General features: G+C 31.8%; 3 protein-coding genes across 5 annotated transcripts; 1 reads left to right on the top strand and 2 right to left on the bottom strand.

The window, feature by feature from the left end:
- Positions 1-615: 615 nt before the first annotated feature.
- On the bottom strand, positions 616-2,625 carry LOC116770357 (transmembrane protein 19). 2 transcript variants are annotated; one of them, XM_032661804.2, is made up of 6 exons: positions 2,504-2,625; positions 2,073-2,296; positions 1,758-2,006; positions 1,524-1,673; positions 1,029-1,349; positions 616-945 (listed from the first exon to the last, which is right to left on the bottom strand). In XM_032661804.2, exons 2-6 carry the CDS (start codon positions 2,230-2,232, stop codon positions 797-799), a joined length of 1,029 nt encoding a protein of 342 aa, XP_032517695.2. In that variant the 5' UTR covers positions 2,233-2,296; positions 2,504-2,625; the 3' UTR covers positions 616-796. The 2 variants fall into 2 exon arrangements, with proteins under 2 accessions (XP_032517695.2, XP_032517696.2); XM_032661805.2 differs by having other exon boundaries at positions 2,073-2,293; positions 2,504-2,611.
- Positions 2,626-3,342: 717 nt separating this feature from the next.
- LOC116770087 (arf-GAP with coiled-coil, ANK repeat and PH domain-containing protein 2) lies at positions 3,343-15,698 on the top strand. Of its 2 annotated transcripts, XM_061527685.1 has the most exons (20): positions 3,343-3,567; positions 3,648-3,764; positions 4,058-4,231; positions 4,668-4,752; positions 5,109-5,252; positions 7,147-7,242; positions 7,757-8,007; positions 8,270-8,386; positions 8,730-8,918; positions 9,514-9,620; positions 10,076-10,164; positions 10,236-10,330; positions 10,413-10,550; positions 10,815-10,885; positions 11,429-11,548; positions 12,282-12,439; positions 12,519-12,632; positions 13,503-13,609; positions 14,024-14,172; positions 14,450-15,698. In XM_061527685.1, exons 1-20 carry the CDS (start codon positions 3,515-3,517, stop codon positions 14,467-14,469), a joined length of 2,394 nt encoding a protein of 797 aa, XP_061383669.1. In that variant the 5' UTR covers positions 3,343-3,514; the 3' UTR covers positions 14,470-15,698. The 2 variants fall into 2 exon arrangements, with proteins under 2 accessions (XP_061383669.1, XP_061383670.1); XM_061527686.1 differs by lacking the exon at positions 3,648-3,764.
- Positions 15,689-21,575, bottom strand: LOC116770390 (uncharacterized). The gene is made up of 8 exons (XM_032661845.2): positions 21,562-21,575; positions 19,194-19,339; positions 18,922-19,057; positions 18,332-18,439; positions 17,968-18,084; positions 17,567-17,715; positions 16,923-17,100; positions 15,689-16,545 (listed from the first exon to the last, which is right to left on the bottom strand). Exons 1-8 carry the CDS (start codon positions 21,563-21,565, stop codon positions 16,403-16,405), a joined length of 981 nt encoding a protein of 326 aa, XP_032517736.2. The 5' UTR covers positions 21,566-21,575; the 3' UTR covers positions 15,689-16,402.
- Positions 21,576-22,135: the final 560 nt, after the last annotated feature.

Raw genomic sequence — 22,135 nt, 5'->3', positions numbered from 1 at the left:
CGACATAACTAATCTACTAATGTCAAAGTGACAACTTTTTGATTGATTTGGAGGTATTGACATCGCCTGTCACTAACTGTACATAGAACAAAATGAAATGGAAATACTAAATTAAACCATAATATTTAAAATAATTTATCTGCTCATTGGTGGCTATTGCTTAAGAACTAATAATAATAAATATTTTACTTTAACTTAAAATTAAACATAAAACATATATCACTTCTTTATTATATACAAATTGTAATATCTTAATGTTATAAGGCTGACCCATTTTGTCTCTTATACATGAAAGAAATATTGTACGCATTATTAAATTAAATAACTTAATCAAATATCAAATGATATTAATTGTAACTGAAAAAACACAAAATTTAAATAACGCTTACCACTTTTTTGTTGTAATACTTAGATTTTAATAGCAAATAAACCTAAAACATAATTTGCGATTACATGAATAAGAACACATAGTTTTAAATAATGAACTTTGATTTATAACATTACAGTAGTTGTAATATTTATATATGACAAACACTATCAATAAAGGTCTTCACCTATCTCTGCAGACAGAATTTTACAAGGTTACGTAATAAAGAAATAATAATGCAACTCATATTTAAGTACTTGAATAGTTTTTATTTCTTGTTAATTTGTGTAAAAATACATAAAAATATTATTATGCGAGTATTGTTTAATTCAGTACTTCAATAAAGTAAGATTTTTTTTAAAATCTAAATAGGCATGAAAGTTTCATTCCCAAATAACAATATATATAAAGATTTATTTTCCCATCTATCTATAGAAGTTTGACGATAGAAGGCATAAGTAATCCCATTATAATTGTGGACAACAGGTTGACACTATGATTATCCAAAATATTTTTTCCGCTGATATGTTTCACTGTTAAGCTTGAGTGAGAAACAATCTTTCCATCCTTGTCTAATCCTGAAATTTTAATATATAATGTGAAGAGACTTTAAAATGCTTATGTAACAAATAATAATCAACTCTTTTTATATTATACAAACCTGAATATTGTAAAGTTGCACCAAGAATAGAATCTATAAGACTACCTAAGAATCCCGCGAATGCTCCATAAAATATAATCGGCCACTGAGGTGGTGCGTACATAAGTAAAGATCTATCAGCAAAATATAGTATGGTTAAATAATGAGATAATCCTATTACGAGACCCCCAACTGTGCTGACAACAGTTCCTATAAGACTAATGCCCCCATTTGTTCCTTTTGGTACTCTCTTCCAAGTGGTGATAAGTATAGGATCTGCATTACTTAAGACTGTGCCCAATTCTGATGCCCAGGTATCGCCATTGGTGCATGCAAAAACACCTAGAAATAATTTAAAAATAAATAAAATCTTATACATAATTTACTTTAATTTGTGAAAGAACATTTTGAAAACATATGCCTTTGTACAAATGAATGGATTGCTCTATAAAATATTTTAATAAGCCAAATACTTTTTGTTTTGAAACCAATACAAGGAATTGTCATTATACTTGCCAAGTACACCTATGCTCAACCATGAGGATCTGTAATCTTTGACAAAATCAATCGGCTTCTCCGATGCACCAACATCTAATAAGTACAATAAAGCAAGTTGAGTTGCCATCCCTCCATTGCAAAGAACTTGAATCCAATTTCTTTGACCACCTAAATGTATAAATATTACATTACTATTATTTTATTTCAATATATTATTAAAAAGTTATATAAGAACATCAAAAAATATATAACCTTCTTTGAAGTCCGCTTCAAACTTTTTTTTTAATTGAGGTCTGAAATGTGTTGCCTTTGAGGATGATAAGAAAAACACCATCATATCGATCAAAAAACAAAAGTTTGAGAGTGTTAATACGAATGCCACTATAAATCCAAGTAATGCTCCGCTTATATTTAAACTCTTTCTTTTGTAACCAAATAATGCAAATGGTACTGGTATCAGACAGGCTGCCAACCATCTTCCAGGTGATATTATGACTGGATCTAGAAATAATAACAGAGATATAAGCACTTAAATTAATAATTATAACAATAAAAAAATATATTTACCATCTAATCCTTCAGTATTTAACAATAATTTTGAATATATTATATTCATTATCCACATTGACATTGATATTGGTATCGCAAGGGTTATTAAAAGCACCGTTAAGATATGATCATCTTTTATAAACTTTTTGTCTTCTAGCTTTTCTTTTTTAACATCCATTATTTTGCTCTTCTTTTTGCTTTGTTACTATAATAGTGACTGTCAAAAACAACTGAGACCTCTACTTTTAGTAATAATATAGTTGAATGTTCATTGACTTAATTATTGACTATTTAGTAATTAATTTAATGATACGTAAACAGGCGATTGCCAGAGAAAAGTATGTTGATATATATGTTTTCTCTAGAAATATAGAACGAACTATTATTACTGTAACACTTGAAAACAATTTTCTTCTTTTTTAAATATATAATATAAAACTCTTTCTCACATATTTCACATTTTATTTTACAATCTTTTAGCCGGTACCGTAATTTACAATTTCCTATACCGTCTTATAACTATAGAGATTTTTTTATGAAATGATTTTGACTGTTGACATATTAAAGTTGGCGTTGTTCATTGACAGACGACAGCATTTACAAAATATGTTATCTTTCTTAAATAAAGAGAAAATACAATTAGAAAATATAATCAAGAGTAAATACATTTATAAAATGTATTATTAGTTTTTAAGGATCTTATGAAATAATAAGATGTCTCAACAATATTTTGATTAAGAATACTGTTTTACATCGTTCGCGAATCTTCCAAAAATATTAAATTTATTACATATCTAAGATATGGTCCTTTTTGAAATAAAATTAATTATTTTAACTAGATCATTGTTGAGAATGAGAAAATTCTCATCTCGTCTTCCCCTAATCACGGTTGCTGCAAAGCTATAGAAACGTAGGGAGTACGAAGTTAAAATAATTAAAATCTTGTAGTAAATCCGAAAATATTATATATATTTCAGTGAATACTCGCAAAAGTCTTAGATCTTATTACATGGTCCTCGTAGTCATGTTAATTGTATTTGATTTGCAACCATTAATCAGAATCTGTGCAAATAATGAACTCTGTCCTTAGAGTTTTATAATTTTGTTCTCTCGTAAGCTAAATTGTTTCTCATAACACAATGTTCTTAGTAAACATTTGTTTACCCTTAACTATACGTCATATCATTTCGTATTCCAAATAAGTACTCATATAAACAAAAAATTGACGTAACAAAATAAAACTGTCATATGAATTTGTCAGCTGTCTCTACTCAGCGAGACATATGCTGGTTTTGATCAATTGATGTGAATCTGTGGTTAGTGTAGTTGGTTTACTTTGATAAAAAGAATTGTCGGAACTCTGAAGAGTCTAACTGTACAATTGTACATCCAGTGATAACAAAGACAATGAACGTTTGTTCGTGATTTTTTAATTTATATACAGAACTTCAGAGGTGAAAATGAAGCCTCTAATAGATTTTGATGAATGTCTCAGAGATTCACCCAAATTTAGGTGAGTACGGAAAGTTTGTCGATAGAAAGTGAAATTTCGTACGTGTTCTGTGTCTTGATTAACAAATATTTTTAACGTAGGGAACAGCTGGAAACCGAAGAGGCTAACATTGAAGGTTTGGAACAAAAGCTTGATAAAGTTCTCAAGACTTGTTCTGTTATGATTGAATCGGGCAAAACATATATGAATCATAGAAGGTATTTGTTATTGTTTTTTTTTTTAATCATTAAATGGCTTTATGGTAAAGTAACACAAAAAATGTGATTATGTTAGATACACCACAGTCTTATAACTGATGAATGGCGTTGTGTTAATTTAATTAGTGGTTGGAGTAATAACAATGAAATATGGCCTTCTGCAGTGTACTATAAATACCAGTAATCAATACTTAGATTACTTGACATATATAATTTTTTTTAGTACCTTTTTTTATTGTTTGATGCATAATTGACTATATTTAATATAATTATCTTTAAATAAATATTTTTAGCACATTCACAAATGCTCTGTGGGATCTGAGCAGTAGCTTTTCAGAAGATTCAACTGTGGTGTCAGCATTGCATAGAATGATACATGCTTTGCAAGAAATGACCAAGTTCCATTCAATACTGTTGGATCAAGCCTCAAGAACAATACTTAAGAACCTTACAGCTTTTATTAAAGTGTAAGTAAACATTCAATTAATCTTTGAAGCTTAGTATTTATAAATGATTTTGAAAGAAAATTTACAGTAATACATATTATTTCATTAAAAAATTATATTTTTATATCTTAAAAAGACTTATTAATGTTCGATGATATTATTGTTAGCAGTGCATACATGTACCTGATAAAGTGAGGAACATTAATAGAATTTTATGAGCCACATGGCATATCTTTGTTTATATTAAAGTTCAATTGCTTTACAGTTTACAGTTTGATCTGGTGTGAAGGAATTTGTTAAAGTTTTTCATATAATCTTTGTGTTTCATGTTATTTTTTATGCATATATTATTCACTATCATCAATGTAAAGCAAATTTATGTTCTGACTCATGTAATGTATGATAATTTAATGTTAATTTTAATATACAACCATTCAATGTGCGATTTTAATTTCAGTGACATTAAAGGTGTGAAAGAAAGCAAACATCATTTTGATAAAATCTCAAATGAATTGGATATAGTATTAAATAGAAATTCTCAGGTAAATTTATTATATGAATAATAGCTTTGTTACTTTCACATATAAAATATATAGAAGTATATGATTTTAATTAATCAACCTACTTTATGTTCATTTATATGCCAGCGAAATATTAAACCTTGTGGTTTTAAATTATGTAATGTTTGTTACAATTTTTAATAAGACAAAGGTTTAACACAATCAGTATAACTTTGTTCTAATAAATACTTTTTTATTACACTTTATACTCTTACAAAATGGCATTGTTTAAAAATGGATTATAAATAAAAAAAAAGTATTATTTGACCTAATTTCATATTGAATTTTTAAATCATTCTGAGACATGAGTATTACATTTTAAAGTTAATATGACGCAGGTATCTCGTCATAAGTCCACTGATGTGGAAGAAGTCATGAATCTCTTACTTGCCACTCGATCGTGTTTCCGGCACACAGCACTGGATCATGTCCAGAAGATTACGATGCTTCAAGTGAGGAAACGTCATGAGATATTGGCTACGGTGAGTATTATATCAATATATATGTAGAAAGAAGAAAATTTTTTTGCTATAAATAAATATCATCTTTATGTTTAAGACATATATATATGGCAAACATATTGTAAGCCATTGATAGATAAGATTTGCTATATAAATTTATTGAAAATGGTATATATCAGGTTATATTTTTTCACAATAAATTTATAAAATAAAATACATAATTAAATTGTAAACGAATTGTCTATAAAAAATCGCAAATAAATTTGAAAAAAAAAAAAAAACACTTTTTAATTCAATGTAACTACAAACAACATGGTTGAAAACAAACAGCCGTAAGCAATTGTTAATGCATATTATACAGGTGCATTATTACGCAAGTTTACGGAAACTCGTGACTCAGAGACCGAGAAATGAATATAATTGATTACGACTTGTGATGATATGAAATAACTTTGATGTATTTTTATTTTATATATGTAATCATATTTACGGACGTGTTGATTTTTTTAAGAGTATTTCTCTACACTATTTACGCAATTTGAAAGGCAATTATTTTTGCATTTTTTCCTGTTGTTGTAGATTATCTCGTCACATAGATTGTAACGATTAAATACATAGTTTGTGTATTCATTGTATTAAGGCAGTGAATATAATGGAATATCGATAATTTCTTTGAAAATTTATCGGTTTTAATCAGCGGACTCTTTAATCCGGTTTTGTTAAAACTTTATATCCGATTATTATTAATAAAAATTAAATAGTGACCTTGAAGATCATAAATGTATGTTATCATATTTAACTAAACAATCTATTACAGATGTTCATATTAACAGAAAACTTACTAAGCTTATTGTATCAGAATACTATGGCTTAGTCGAAGTTGTCGTCGTAATGCTACTTACGAAGCGTTCAAAACTTTTGACTTATAAATTTTTTCACATAATGTTTATTATTATTAACGTGGCTAATTGAATGAGAAACGGGAAAAACTTCGTATATGGAGTGACGATGCTAGCTCGGACTAAGCATACAGAACGTCACAGTATTAAATTACTAGAATACTAAACATCAAATTACTTCTTTGCGGTCACGATAGTATGTAGAAACAAGTCGAAAATTCTAACAGTAAATAATACTTTCACTCGTCGCTGCGTATAAATAAAATTATTAGAAAAAAAAATAATAACCTGACATTTTGTATAGGAACGTGATGCGATAACCAATATCTATAGGCAATTAGTCATGAATCATGATAGTCGAAGTGTCGAGGATTTATAGATTTGTTTTTAGTCGCGATGTTGCGCAGGAGTAACGAAACGCTTCTCGCAATCCAATGAGTTCCGTTTTAGTGAAACCTTGTGTCACCAGTGAAAGGACTGTGTTTGTTTTCATCGTGTTATATATGAGGATGCAAATTTTTTATTGTTTTTTATAAAGTGAGTGCTATATGTTATATAAAATTTTTTTCGTGACAAATACAATACAAATATGTTTTAGAATACATTTTTTATTTTATTCCGATATTTTTAGTATCGGTCACGTATAGATTTATTACTATATAGTTTGTATTATGTGATTATAATTATTTAAAAAATGAACTTTATATGTAGTGACGTCAGTATTAAATTAGTTTCCTAGAAGAAATAATATTGCATTAAGTACCTAAGTTAGTCATAGATTATATAGTAATCAATATCTACGAAGGTTTATTAAGACTATTATTCACTTTGGCTGTATAATTAATACAGTATTTAAAAAAATACGAACTCTATTGTCACAGATAATTGTACTAATGTAATCAGTATTATTATCGTGACCAACTTTCCTTTGCACTTAAAAAAAAGGAATTAACTATTTAATAAATTAGTAAATTTATTTATATTAAAATATATATTTTTGTCTTTTTCGTTATTAGTTCCTATCGTATTTGCAAGCCTGTAGCACATACAATCACCAGGGCGCCGATCTGTCCGAAGATTTGGAACCATTTCTTAAATCCACCGCTGACGAGGTAATTGTTTATATTTATTTGCAAAACTGCCATTCAAATTAAAATATTTGGATAACATCATGCAATACGTAATCAAAAGTAATACTTAAATAAACTTAGCCATGATTGCATACAGTCATCCACCAATCAAAATAATTGTATAACTACTTAGTTTGACATATATGCGTGTGATGATATAACATTGTATTTTATGAGGACGGTGTCTTTGTACGGTGTCGCGTTACGTGACTAACACAAAGACACACCTTATATATATTTAAAAAAAAACAGATAATAACGTAATATTTTAAATATTATCAAATACCATATATTCTTTTAATCTATATTAATAATAGATTATATATTTTTTTTGTTGGTATTTTGTATAAAACATTGCAGTTAAAATCAACAGAATGCATACCGTAAATAGTCTAACCAACAAGCGAGCGTGTTACGCGTTAATCTCACGTTCAATTAGTTGTGAAAGAAAATCCATCCACCAATTACACATCAATATCAATTACATACATTTTAGATTGCAACAATGCGTAACGATACTAAGTCGCTGGACAAAGAGATGGAAAATCGTCATACTATAGTTAATAGCAAGGATACTGTGCTACCAAGTTGTATCATGAGCAGTGACGGTGAGAAGGAAGGTACGATCAGCCCGTGTCTGAAGAACATGCCCAGGATGCAGGGGTACCTGTTCAAGCGAACGTCCAACGCCTTCAAGACCTGGAACAGAAGATGGTTCTATTTATACGATAACCGACTCGTCTACAGGTGAGTCTGACCCCAAGGCTTTGTGTACCGAAAGTAGGTCAAGGTTGTCATGGGTTTGAACAATTGTTTTTTTTTATTTTAATTTAATTAACGGCTTTTAATAAAGCGGCCTTTCATTTTAAATGAAAATCATTTTTATTGTTTGATTTACTTGACGTTTCGGCTATTTTACATATAAAATTAAAAAAAAAAATCATTTCAAATATTTTAAAAAGGTTTTAAGTGTACGAACTATATATGTGTTTATTGTTTTTTTCTAAAGGAAAAGAACCGGTGAATTGAACGTTACTGTTATGGAAGAGGATTTGCGCCTGTGTACCGTCAAACCTGTGTACGACGGGGAGAGGAGGTTCTGTTTTGAAGTACTATCACCATCAAAGTGAGTCATTACACACATACGCACACAAATACATATGAAACACACACATACATATGTCTGCATGTGTGTGTGTTTTCATTTAAGCCGACAACTAATTGGTTCAAATATGCCTTGTATGTTTTCTTGTATTGTATATTAATTAACATGTTGTTTAAATTCGGATCACTTCATTACGTTATATTAATACTGCAAATATCTTTGTGCGATAAGTGAATATTTTGTTGTAAAATTAATAAAATATATATTAATTTGGATTTTCATTCGAGACTTCATTAAAGCTCAGAAAAATGAATTTTCTAAATAGTTTTTATGATTATTCCTATAGTACATAACGTATTCCCAGGAGTCACATGCTTCAGGCGGATTCGGAGGAAATGTTGAACTCGTGGATAGCAGCGCTACAGAACGGTATACGGTCCGCCATACAGCAGGGACAGAGCAGGGACAACCCGGACTCGCAGATGGTGTTGGTACCCGACGACACCAAACAGACCAGCAAACATAACCTGACACCTGCTATGAAGAAAATAAGGTAATGAGATCTAAGATTTTTTTATCGATTATTCATTTAAACGTAACTTATATTTTCGAATTATTACGCGTATTTTACTGTGACATAATTACACCTCGTCTGCCGTGATAGCGGTTCACGGTTCACGGTTGCTGCAAAGTAACAGAAACGTCGGTATGTAGTTTTTAAAAATATTAAAATACGCCGTAGTAATCCGAAAATGTTAGTTTTATTTAAAATAAGGTAATATATATATAATAGTATATATAATTCAAAAGGTACTGAATCATTTTCAATGAAACTTTACAAGGTCAGCACAGCTCATACCTCAGAGTAACATGTATTATAATGTATGCGTTCCTAACGTGTGGTCGCGGTCACGCGTCACAGCATAACGCTTAGCACGAGTTCGCATCATCGCACTTCATACCAAGCGTTTCACGTTCGTCATTCGGTAACTTACAGTGAGAGGATTTATGTATTAAAAATTGTGACCGCTTCCCTTGTAGTGTGTCGATACTCGATGCAAGCTTGGACTGAGCATACAGCTATATGTACTGTGTATATATGGATGCATGAAGTTTAATTATTGAAATCTCGCTCAAATACACTCCAGGATTTGGGAGCAGTTGTTGAGTATACCCGGCAACAACGAGTGCTGCGACTGTGGCGCCCCCAACCCGCGCTGGGCCAGCATCAACCTGGGAATAACGCTGTGTATAGGTATACCAGTGTTCTAAGTTTTGTCCACGATAACTATCGATATCCATATAAAGTTATTTACTTTTTCATCGTCACTAAATCAATGTACTCAACAATATTTTAGTTTTAACGTACGTCATAATAGTCTATTGATTGACTTAGTCAACTGGATAAGTTATAAATTTCTATTAGACTGATAGCTTACAGATTATTCTCTTAGTTCAATTTTCGCTTATACAACTATAAATTACTTAAGATAAAAGGTGACCAATATAATATTCGTCGACTGTATGAAGATTCGAACAGGCGGCTCGGAGATATCTCTCCAGTCGTATTACAAACTGAGCCATAGTGTCCATACATCAATCGTATGAGCAATCTATTTGTTATCAATCGACCTATCGGGTGGGAGGTATTGTGTGAGGTTTTATATATTTGGTAGATGTGAATATTCGTCGCCATTTTGTTTCCTGCAGAATGTTCGGGCATACATCGCTCTCTCGGTGTCCACGTCAGCAAAGTGCGATCACTAACGCTAGACGACTGGGAACCAGACATTATAAAGGTTAGTTTACATATATGAAATATTTATGATAAACACGTAATCTTTTATTCTTATAACATTAAATATTTCAGGTAATGGCTGAGTTAGGTAATAAGGTAGTTAATTTAATATACGAAGCTAATACTGAGGGTGCAACAGTTACTCGAGCTTCGCCGGATTGTGAGACGTGAGTGTGTTATAAAGATAATATTTAGTATGTACCTATATATATATATATATATATATATAATTTCGTCTATGTTTTACAGATCTGTCCGCGAGGCGTGGATAAGAGCTAAGTACGTTAAGCTAGAGTTCGTTCGTGACATCATACACACCAACATGGAGGTGCAGGAAACGCCGCTCAGGAACGGCAGGAGGTGGTCCGTGAGGCGGGCCAGGCGGAGGTTATTATATACTGCACCTTATATACATAAAGTTAGCTTATAGTATATATATCAATCTCTATATAGTTTAAATTTACATGATAAATCCATTTTATATATTATTAGCACAAATAATAAATATTTTAGATTTAGATAATATAGTCTGTGTGTGATATAGTCTGTTCTGAAAATAATATGTATATTATACGATAATGAGTAAAGTTGATTACATAGTGCGGTTATTAATGAAAATAACGAGAGTAAAATGTTTAATTTCGTTGTCAGAGTGCGCGCCCCCGCCGCTGTGCCGGAGACGATCCCCGACGAGAAGAGTGACGTCAACAGCAACACGAGCGGTGCGGAGCGTATACATTACATACACACGCACACACGCTCATTACACACACACGCACACACGCTCATTACACACACACGCACACAGATATTTTTAATAGTATGAGCCTTGTCATTTAAATTGTAAGCGTCTCATAGCTCAAACAGTACCGATTCCACATATCATAATTTGTGCGTGTTATACAGAGTTTTGTTGGCGTGATATTTATTTATTCATGGGGAAACACACAGATTATATTACGATAAATTATTTCGTAACGTTAAAAACATTTCACCAGAACGGTTTCCGCAGTTACATGGACTGTATTACTAGAAACACCTTACATTAGAAAAAAAAACACACCAAGTATAGCAAGAACATTGACAACGAGGAGTATAAAACATACGTTTTACTAACAAAAAATAATAAAAATAAAAAAAGTACATCTAATTATTATTATCTTTTTAAATTTTCTTAAAAAATTAAATAAAACACGTGGCGTCTGGTGACGAATAATCGGAACAAATAAGTTGATTATTAATGTTGTGTTATGTGTATCATTCAGAGAGCTCATCGTCCGGCAGCCCCGTGCTGTTGATAGGGACGGAGCTGGTCGCTCCTCGGCCTCTGCACCTCGCGCTGCCCTCCGACCACGACTCCACTGAGGGCGAGGACGATGACATAGGTAACTGTCACTTACAACACCTACCAGAGACGAAACTTATCAGCATTCCATGGATCCACCGTGCGGGTGCCGGGTCCATCGCGTTGCAGGGAGAGGAGCTTCAACAGTGCCTGGGACTTGCGACCCAGGTGAAGTTTTAAGGGGCCCCTAACTAAAGAGCGTTAAACGCTCACCTCCACTGTCCAAGCTCCTCTCTCTACTTAACTAAATTGGAAACAAACCTACTAGGGCTGCCTTCGATGTAAGTTCTAAAAATGAGTTCTTGTTAATTCTGGACAGGCCCAAACCTTTAACTAGGTATACTACATTTATATATCCGAAATAGAGTTTCAGGCTCGATCCTTAATGTTTAGCGTTCCTTCTAGTAATATCCTACAAAATGGCCGCCAGTATTTTAAGTTTTCAAATATAAATTTATACTTAGATGTTGCCACTGCAATATCACAATTTAGTATCACAATTAATTATAATCGTTCATAAAAATAATTCTAAGTATTTTAGTATTTCAATATGTTAAGTCAGCACCCCACGCGCGGCGCCACTTGTAACATACAATTTTCGTCACATCTTCGCTATTATTATGCTTATCCCATACGCGAGGAATTACTTATATTAACATATACGTGTTTTAATTACGTTTTCCATATATTACACTCGGCATGTCTCCATAGCCGGTGATATGTTGAGTTACCTGGCTGTGTATGTAGGTGTGTAACCTAGTTCTTGCCGCCAGCCGCTGAGGATATATCGAGTCTGTCGGCGAGCGCGGTGCTGTCCCGCGCTGCCCGAGCTCACAACGTGTGTGTGATGCGAGCAGCGCTGGCGGCGGGCGCGGACGTGTCCCACAGCGACCGCGGCGGTCGCACGCCTCTCCACGCAGCCGTACTCAGCGTTAGTTGTATATCTCCTCACAAACCCTCTCACATATAAGTTTAGTATTTACATAGAGGATATGTTTTTCGTGTGTCAGGGTTCAGTGATGGCGTGTTCGTTCCTACTTTTGAACGGTAGCAAGCTGAATTGTCAGGACGAGGACGGTATGACGCCGCTACACCTCGCTACCGAGGCGGGACACACCGGGCAGGTTAGTCTGTGGGGGGTAACTTAGAAGAGGTGGGGGGGGAGAGTTGCTTAATTGAATCCACGTAGACATTAAGTTATTTGTGTATGTACTTCTTAATTTCCGGTTATTTTGTCACATGCAGCAATATATCATTAAAAAAAGCTTCCTTTTGATATAAAAAAACTTCCGTTACGTCATGAACATCTAAACAGATCGCAATATTCACTTCTGACCCGTCTGCGACAGCGTGCATGGCGCCTGTAGGTTTTAGATTTCCTTACATGCATTGTTATTTATTTTATAAAAATTAACAATAATTTAATTAAATTCACTGGCAACCAATTGTGCCTGGCTGCGATGCTATCATATTGTATGTAGATAAAACGAAATAAAAAATCCCTTATAAATAAAAAAATACATTTTAGCAATTTAAAATGTGTTCCACAGCAACAAAATATGTAAAAAATATAAATCCTATGATTATATACATTTTAAAGGAACATACATTATATTATTATCTTTTCATAAATGTAGACTCGTAATGAAGGTAGTCATTTTGTAGCGGCAACTAAAGATGTGTGTGTTTGTGTATATATATATATATATATATATATTATTTTAGATTGTAATATTATCATAATAAGATCTAAGACTTTTATATATATATTATTTTGAATCGTAATAATATAATGAGATCTAAGACTTTCGCGAGTATTCATTTAAATAAAACTAATATTTTCGCACGACCACGCTGTTATTATAATTTTAAACCACATACTCCCGACGTCACGGTTACCTTGCAGCCACCGTGATCGAGCGGACGAGACATAGTATACGTAGTAACTCGATAATATTAATTTTATACTAATAATATATGTTTGTCCATACAAGGTGTGTCTCCTACTGCGCTACAAGGCCGACCAGTCGCTGTGCGACAAAGAGGGTCGGACTCCGCTGGACATGGCTGTGTCGCACGCCAACGCGGATATCGTCACGCTGTTAGTGAACTCATAATATAACTAAACCTAACTTGTTGAGAGCTTTTTATGTGAAAACAGAGCTCTCGTCTTGACTTTCTTACAGTTCATGATGATTGAATGAAAGAATTGTTATAAATAATGTTCTTGTTTCTTCCGTCTTGAAAATAAAACTCAAAGACGATGTTCATTTCTTCATTCGTGATATTATATTATTATTCTATCGATATCTTACCGTTTAATAGTGAGATACACTATTCTGCTTAGATTATCCGTCGACTAGAATGTGGACCGCGGTCTCTTTTAGTAACACGTGTCTTATTTCGGTGCTTTTAGAACTTTTTAAAGATTAAAGATGTGAAAAAAACTACGGAACTTAAGCGCGTTTTATATAGAGCGATGAAATGAAATAAAGGGATAAAATGAATATTTCAGTCTCCGTCTGACGAAGCTGAACGAGGAGATGCGCGAGAGTGAGATGGCTTCCAACGACGACACGTACAACGAGGTGTTCAGAGACTACACGCAGCTGGCTCACTCGCACCCGGAGAGGCTCGTGCGGGCGCGGCACAACAACAACGACGGTGAGATCTACACACACACGCACACATACACGCTCACGCACACACACACACATACACGCTCACACACACACATACACGCACACGCACCACGACACATATAGCAGACGTACACACACATACGTACAACATCTACAAATAAACACGCACACTACTAGCGAACAGATTAAGCAAATAAGTGTTAAAAAAACCTTTTTTATATGTTTTCTATTTAGGAAATCCTTCGCATTGAATGCCTTTTTCATTTTGTGTGAATGTAAAGTTGTCATTTCCGTTGTAGGTGAACAAACCAGTGAATGACGAAGGCACAGAAAGTTTCGGCGACTACAGCTGTGGTGGCGAGACCAGTGATGCGGTGATTAGTGATGTGCCGAGTACACCTTACTATGTCGACGGATTATCCACCTTATATTCTAGGTGCATAGGTGGAATTTTAAACATAACTATGGAAAACTATGACATTATAATATATTCGTGTCCGAGATAGTTTCAAGCGTAATCAATTATTTAAAACCGTTAATGTTGTTGAGTAAAAATTTTAATATCGATATACATGTTTTTCACTAGGCACATCTCTAACTGTTATTTATACACCTATGATATAGGTCTGTTGTAAACATTGTCAATGCATTTATTGGTATGTGGCTATTGAATTATTTGTTATATTTAGCTCATTTTATTGTTTTTGGGTTGTTATAAGTGATCGATCTGTTCTATATACTCTGCCAAATTCCTATTGTATAGACTTGACCATATCTTCCTATGATGTAATATGTAATGATAAAAAATATTTAGGCCATATAGCGGTTATGTGATTTCAATCGTTTTATAAAAAAACCAAAGATAAATAATGATAGACGATTATAGGATATGCTATATACAGGATGATTTATATGTTTATAGATAGTGAATAATTATATGAGTAACACTTCCATTTAATTGAAAGATTTTGATACAATTTTTTTTTTTATATACTATAATACATTCCTCCACAAGGAATCAGCTGTCATTCCATACCACAACAAGGAATTTTATCATAATGAATCTCGATTTATTTTTTTATATATTTTTTTTTAAGTATTAATTAAGGTGTCGTTGTAAATAATTAAACTTGCCACACTTTTTTGTCACATTTTTCCTTAATTGTTATATAAATGCTACATTCATATAAAATGTTAACGAATTTATAAATGTATACACCGTTCACTGTTACAATAATTAAGCTTGTTATACATTGGTGTAATATTAATTTTGCAAAAAAATAATAATCATGAATATAACTAAATAATCTTTTTTTTTGTGTGATCAAATCACCAACTCAAGCTTTACAACGAATGGATAGTGATCTTTTGATTAGTATTAAAGCTCTTAAAATGTATGTTGATGAAATGGTACTAAATTAAATTGAACCTTGTGCCATTCGAATAAAATCTTAAATGGACTGTAGATATTTAACTAGTGTATACATGTTGCATTCATAAGGGATATAATACTCTGAAATTAATAAAAAAAAAATATGTTACATCTGCTTACATCTTTTATTAAAACCCAAAAACCCACACCGAGGAAACTAAACATTTTTCATTGGTTAAAAATCTTGCGTTAATTTAATGCGATTGGAGAAGCATTAATTGATGGTGTTGCCATTAGTTATTCAGAATTAATAGATTTATAATATATATCATCTGTATTATTGATAATTCATTGAAAAAATTTCCGATTGCAATGATTGAATTATAAACGAATGATGTTATAAATTAATTAAAACGATTAATTTTATGTAAATCAAAAAAAAAAACAAAAAACCCAATGAAAAATATTGAACATCAAAGTCGTCTTGCACAGTCGATATTTGACTTTTTCATACACAATATGGCCGGCATACCTGTATGAAGTGGTTAGATCAACGTTAAATGCACTCCGTTCAAAATTCTACTTACGTAGTAGTAAAATGAACTTGTCTCGCAAATATTAAGAGGACTCTAATGTAAACAATTAATTTTAAAGCGATTATTCTAACAAAATTATAAAATAAGAGGCGATTCGTAATACGGGATAGGTATGACCTAAAACAAACATTGTCGATAATTCACTTATAACTTAATGAAAGTTACATATCATTTTAATTAACTTTTAAGATATAGATAAATTAACTGACTCGAACGTGGCTATACTTCGCTGTTTATTTTAAATTCTTACTCCGTGTAAGTGAACCTAATTTGAAAATTTAGGTTTAGTTTATGCCGAAATTAGACCACAATGACGGCTGATTGACAGATGGTGACTGTGTGGGTGTCGGGGTGCTGCAACCAGCTCTACCAAGAAGCAAACCGGAAGGCGCGCGACGACGAGATAGTAGACCACCACGGTCCATACCTAAAGATGATGAAGAGCATACAGAGTATATAGATGAAAAGCATAGATGTCGTAGATATAGTATGTGTTTGACATTCAGACTTAATTTTATGCTGCAATTTTTTCTTTTTGTCGCAAGCTAAATTTTAGTCTTATAAGACTAACTTTTAAGAAAAAAAACAAAGTTTTGAGATAAATAAATATGGATCCAACACCGAATAGGCATATTTTTACCGATTTTTTTAATTTAAAGTCAATATATCTGTAGAAATGTGGTTCCGGACAAATTCTTTTTTAAATAATTTGATCGGTTTAATTTAAACGACCGTTCCGTGTCCACATATTTGATATATAATAAGCGTGATCTTTATACATCAGATGTAGGTATGTGATCTCACCGGCGTCTCCGTTCTCGGGGCAGTACTTGATCGTGTGAGCTCTGTCCCCGGTCGCGCCGCACCGTGGACAGCGGAACGCTCTTAGCACGGGACACTCGACACGTCCGCGCCAGTCCTTCAACGCGTGCGATGTGTACGACTCTTCGTTCTCACCGTTGTTTTTGCAAAAAGCACACTCCTGATAAATACATGCAGATATAAAGATAATACAAAAGAAAATAGATTTAAAACAACAAAATATCCCTTTCGTCTTTGCCAAAATAGGATTTTAAATTTAATATCTCGATAGAAAAACTATACAAAAAAAACATTTTATCAATTTGCTGCGGTTTTTCATTATCGCGGTACATTTCAGTAAAATTTACATTAATAACACACACAAGCGCTTGACTTTCTGAAACTATTATTATAATTCGTAAAATGTTTAATAAAATTACGTACTCATTAAGAATGCATTTTTTCTATTTGTTTTCATATATATTAACTAGTTTCATGTAAGCAGTATAAACGTTTCTATCTCCTCAAATGAATAAAATTTATTTAAACTATATACTTAACAGCAAAAACCTACCGAATTCAATAATATAACTAGGTTTTTGGGACAACACGAAAATGTCTTCATTATTCTGTTATCGTGAACTTACGTTAGGAAGAGCTCGTCTCATTCGCTTGTCACTACGGACCTTAGCAACCTCCTGCAACATTTCGTACAAGAGACTTGGTCTTATACACCGGAGCACAGATAACTGCTCTCTAGTCAACATGGACACGTAATTGTTGGCCGCAGAGAGACCTGTTATATTCATTAATTAGTTAATATCGAGCGCTAGGATCGATTACAACCAAATAAAGTTTACGTCGACTTTTTTTACAGGTTGAGAAATAACTCCCAAGGAATAAACTTACCAAATGTGGTTAAGCAAGATATTAATTAAACCTATTAAACCTTTACTCTCGCCTAACTTCGGTTATTGTAACAAAAACTTAATCGACTGTTTTTATTTGTAAAATTGTCGACATTAAATTTTATTACAATTTTACTCACTCTTAATAAGGAAATCGAAGGTGTCAATCATCTCTCCATTCCTAGACCCCGAAGGTGTAGATCCTTCAGCCCATATATTAGAATGAGATCCCGCCATCGTATCAGTTCTGCTCCCCCCTGCCAAAATAATAAGATGAATTACTAGATAAAACCATAAATTTTGTTGAAAGCGATAAATCTTTGCTGGCCAACTTTAAAAAATAGAAAATATATTGCCATTTTCATTGGATAACAGCCAAAGTCACAGCTTCTGAAAATGATTCATTACGATGTTTTTTGTTCGAGACATCTTTTTAAAATTCCTACAGTATTTCACTTTAAGCCATCCGCGAAACGATAAATTCGATTATAAAATCACTCGTACCCATATTAAAGTAATTTTGCGAATTCTGATCCATTTCGTCAAATATTGGCTCGTTGCCATTAATGCGGAGATTCACCAAGACGTCATCTAAATCGGCGGCGGAGGGCGCTGGAAACGAAAACCACTTTAAATACAATTCGATTCGGCAATCGAACTAAAATTTGTGTTATCAAATTAGACGCAGATAGTGTCTGCGTATCCTTTAATTTATGGACATTCATATATACATATAAAGTTTTTTATTTAGCTACGACTTCATTCGATATGAATGAAAAACTAGAAATTATTAGTCGTTTAAAACGTCGTTTAAAAATACAAACAGGTTGCGATCCAGTTTAGGTTTTTAATTTGTGACATTTTTCGTGTAAAAAATGTACGAAGTATATATAGCCAATTAATAAAACTAATATTCTCGGATAACTACTGCTACTATGAATCTCAACTCGTCGGCCCGTGGCCACGGTACAAAATAAAAAAACACGTAGCTATCCGATAATGTTAATTTTAAATTAGTCTTAGATATCATTGTATAAAGCCAACGTTATAATTATATATAAAAGAGCAAAGAAAATACATGAATGTTGACGGACCAGTATCAGCGGCTCGTGGTTCTTGTTGCATCATGTTGAGGAGACCGTTGTTCATTCTGCTCTGAAATGGTGCAGCTAGCGGTGAAAATGCACTGTCTGGAGCGTTGATAGCTCTGTCCGATTGTGTAAAACTTTCCTATAACAAAAAACTCGCATATCGATTAATCGCATCAAAATTTAAATTCATATATCAACTATCGACGTCTAAATATAATATTGTTATAAAAATAAACGAAGTATATAATAAACAACTCAAAATAAGATTCACTTACTTTATTTGTCATACATTGATTCTCGCTCGACGCTGTGAATAAAGGTTTCTCTTCGTCCATGTTATAATTAAATTGCAGTGTATCCATAGCTTTATTAATTACGTGTAACGCCAAACGCCTCCAGTATTTAAAAGAAAGTTCCAGAGCTAGCGGCACAATATATACTAAATGTACACACAGATATAAATCTATATGCGGCTAACGAGTGACTTACAATTCTTTAAACTCGAATATACCCTCAAATTAAAATATAACAAAGATTAACATAATCTATGAACTTAGTACGAGGAAAAATATTAATTTCCATGTAGCTATTGAGTTTTACGCTAATTATGATAACGTTATATATCACAGCATCGCTCTCGTTCACTATTTTATTTATTTTTTAATTATATTAACCTTGATGAAAATAAATATAACTACATAATAACAATATGTATATAACAATATTATATGTCGGAGTTTGGAAATACAAATAGTTACGATAATTATTTCAACCAAGAACATGTATTAATAAATTCGGAAACAATTAATTTAACTGACATCTACTAGTACGATTAAAATATGGGAATTTGGCATAATAAGTATGAAATTACATACTTTAATTTATTCGTTTCCATTCTCCTATTAAGTATAAAACCGATTTCCTAACTTCATTAACACAGTGGTCACATTTTATAATGATAAGCGTAAACAAATGACAAATATTCAAAACTACCGTCAATTAAATAGTTACTTCACCTACTGTTGATTACTCATAACTTATTCTTTGAAAATCTACTATTTATTGTTTTAAAACTTTGAGAATTATTGTGCTGGGTTAAATAAACGTACCAGATAAATTTATCGTCGCTCAAACAGTTTTTTGTCAGTCAATTACCATTATAAGATACGAGAAACATGTTTTTATGTAGAAAATAGACTAAAATAAGTAAAAAAATAAAATTATTGTTGTTATTACAGCAGATGTTATCTTATATTTAACCATAAAACGATCTACAAATGGAATTAAATGTTTATAAAGAGAATATTCAACAGAGAAATTTCCTTGTTTTTGTTTATTTGGTACATCAATAATCTGCTTTTGAACATTAAACTTTTCAAGGATAACCTTATAATATAATCATTTAATAGGAAACTTGATAGCCTTTTTTAATTTATTTACTTAAACCCATCTATAGTAACAAAACATTACAGATATTATTTTAGTACGTGTATATAAAGCGTATGGAATGCGATTATTTTATTTCTGAAAAAAATTAAATATCGATTTCATGTTGTATTATCAAATATCAATAGTTAAGAAGATCACTGTATGGTAAAAATGGAAATGTTATATTAGTTTTTAAGACGATGTTCTTATAGTTTCTGGTTCCTTATAGAAATTTTCGTGATTATCGAGAAGTTATCTTATGTAAGAACTTATGAATTAAGTTTCAGCCAATTCTTTGGTAAGATGTATGTTATCTTTTCGTGAAAACTGCGAAGTAATTTAAAATGTTATGTTAAAAACATTACCAACCTAAACACCGTCGGTTATAAAGTTATCATTAAAAAAACTTTGAGAATCAAATTCGTTATGACATAACGGATAATTTTTAAAGTATAAATTTCAAACAGCGCTCCATGTTAAATAGGATTAATTATAATTTAATGAAGCGTAGTGAATTGTGAAATTTTGCTTTAATTTTATAACACTACTAAACAATTTAGTATACAGAATAAATAAATACAAAATGTGCTTCAATAACATCATAAAGAAATACGGAGTTGTCAAACAAGGAGCAATGCCATAAAATAATCTTATAAAAATGGTTTCTGTGTTAACGAATACATATGTTACAATTCGATTCTTGAGAATTTTATTTCAAGAAATTTTATTTCGTGAGTATGTTTTAAAGGTCACTATGTAAAATAGTATCGTATTAACTATGTTACATAAAATCCACAAATACAATATCGTGAAATAAAATCCAATATTCCGTTAAATGTATTGTACGTACCGCAATAGTGTAAAATATATTTCTAATAGCTTAATAAATTATACATTTTAGTATCATTTATAGATGTGACTGCGTCTAACTGACTTGAAACTTTTCTCACATGTACCTACTAGAAACTAATATTTGTAGCCATCTTTGATTGAAACTTCATTTAAATATAATTACATATATCTTTAAGATTTCACTTTAAATACAGATCTTAGATAAAGACTCTTCTTATTTAACTATTCTAAAGAACACCTTATTAGTCATTATTCCTTTTTAGCAATAACGTCCAATGAGACCTCTGAAACCGATTTTAGAACAATAAATTTTTTGGTTAACCGATATTCGAGACACAAAGACAGTTTTCTTATTGCACTTACTCATTTAATTATCGTCATCAAGCTTACATTATCTAGCATATTGTATTAAATTCTTTTTATATCAAATTGTTTAAATTTCGACATTCCGTTTAACTGACGCCGTCCTTTTTTGTCAGCAGAAAAAAAAAACCTGAACTAGTTTTAGTTACAGAACAAAAAAAGAATCTCTTCAACAAATATATTACAAAGAGGTGTGATGTAAAGCTTTTAAACGTCCCTTAAAAAGCCTCAAATTCTTATCAAATGTCATTTTAATAATATAGCATGCATTTAATATCTCGATTTCTGTGATTAATAAGTGAAGTTGAAAATGACAATATCTTACATGTATATAGGAACAGAAAAAAACGTATTTGTATATAGGAATGCGAGGAGGTAATTATTTATTCTTTAATCAGGGATTAAGAATTAACGACAGAATTCCTATTTCTGAACTACCAATTAGAGTATTAATTCCTGAATAAATCAGTTCAAGGACTTTATATTTCTATATTATGATTGAAAGCTATAGTTATTATAAATTAATTAAGTGCTGGAGTTATACTGTTGTATCTTTCGCTGCAAGGCGTCGACG

This window comes from Danaus plexippus (assembly GCF_018135715.1).
Source record: "Danaus plexippus chromosome 13 unlocalized genomic scaffold, MEX_DaPlex mxdp_15, whole genome shotgun sequence".
NCBI classification, from domain to species: Eukaryota; Metazoa; Arthropoda; class Insecta; order Lepidoptera; family Nymphalidae; genus Danaus; species Danaus plexippus.
This window is presented reverse-complemented; position numbering and strand designations above follow the sequence as displayed.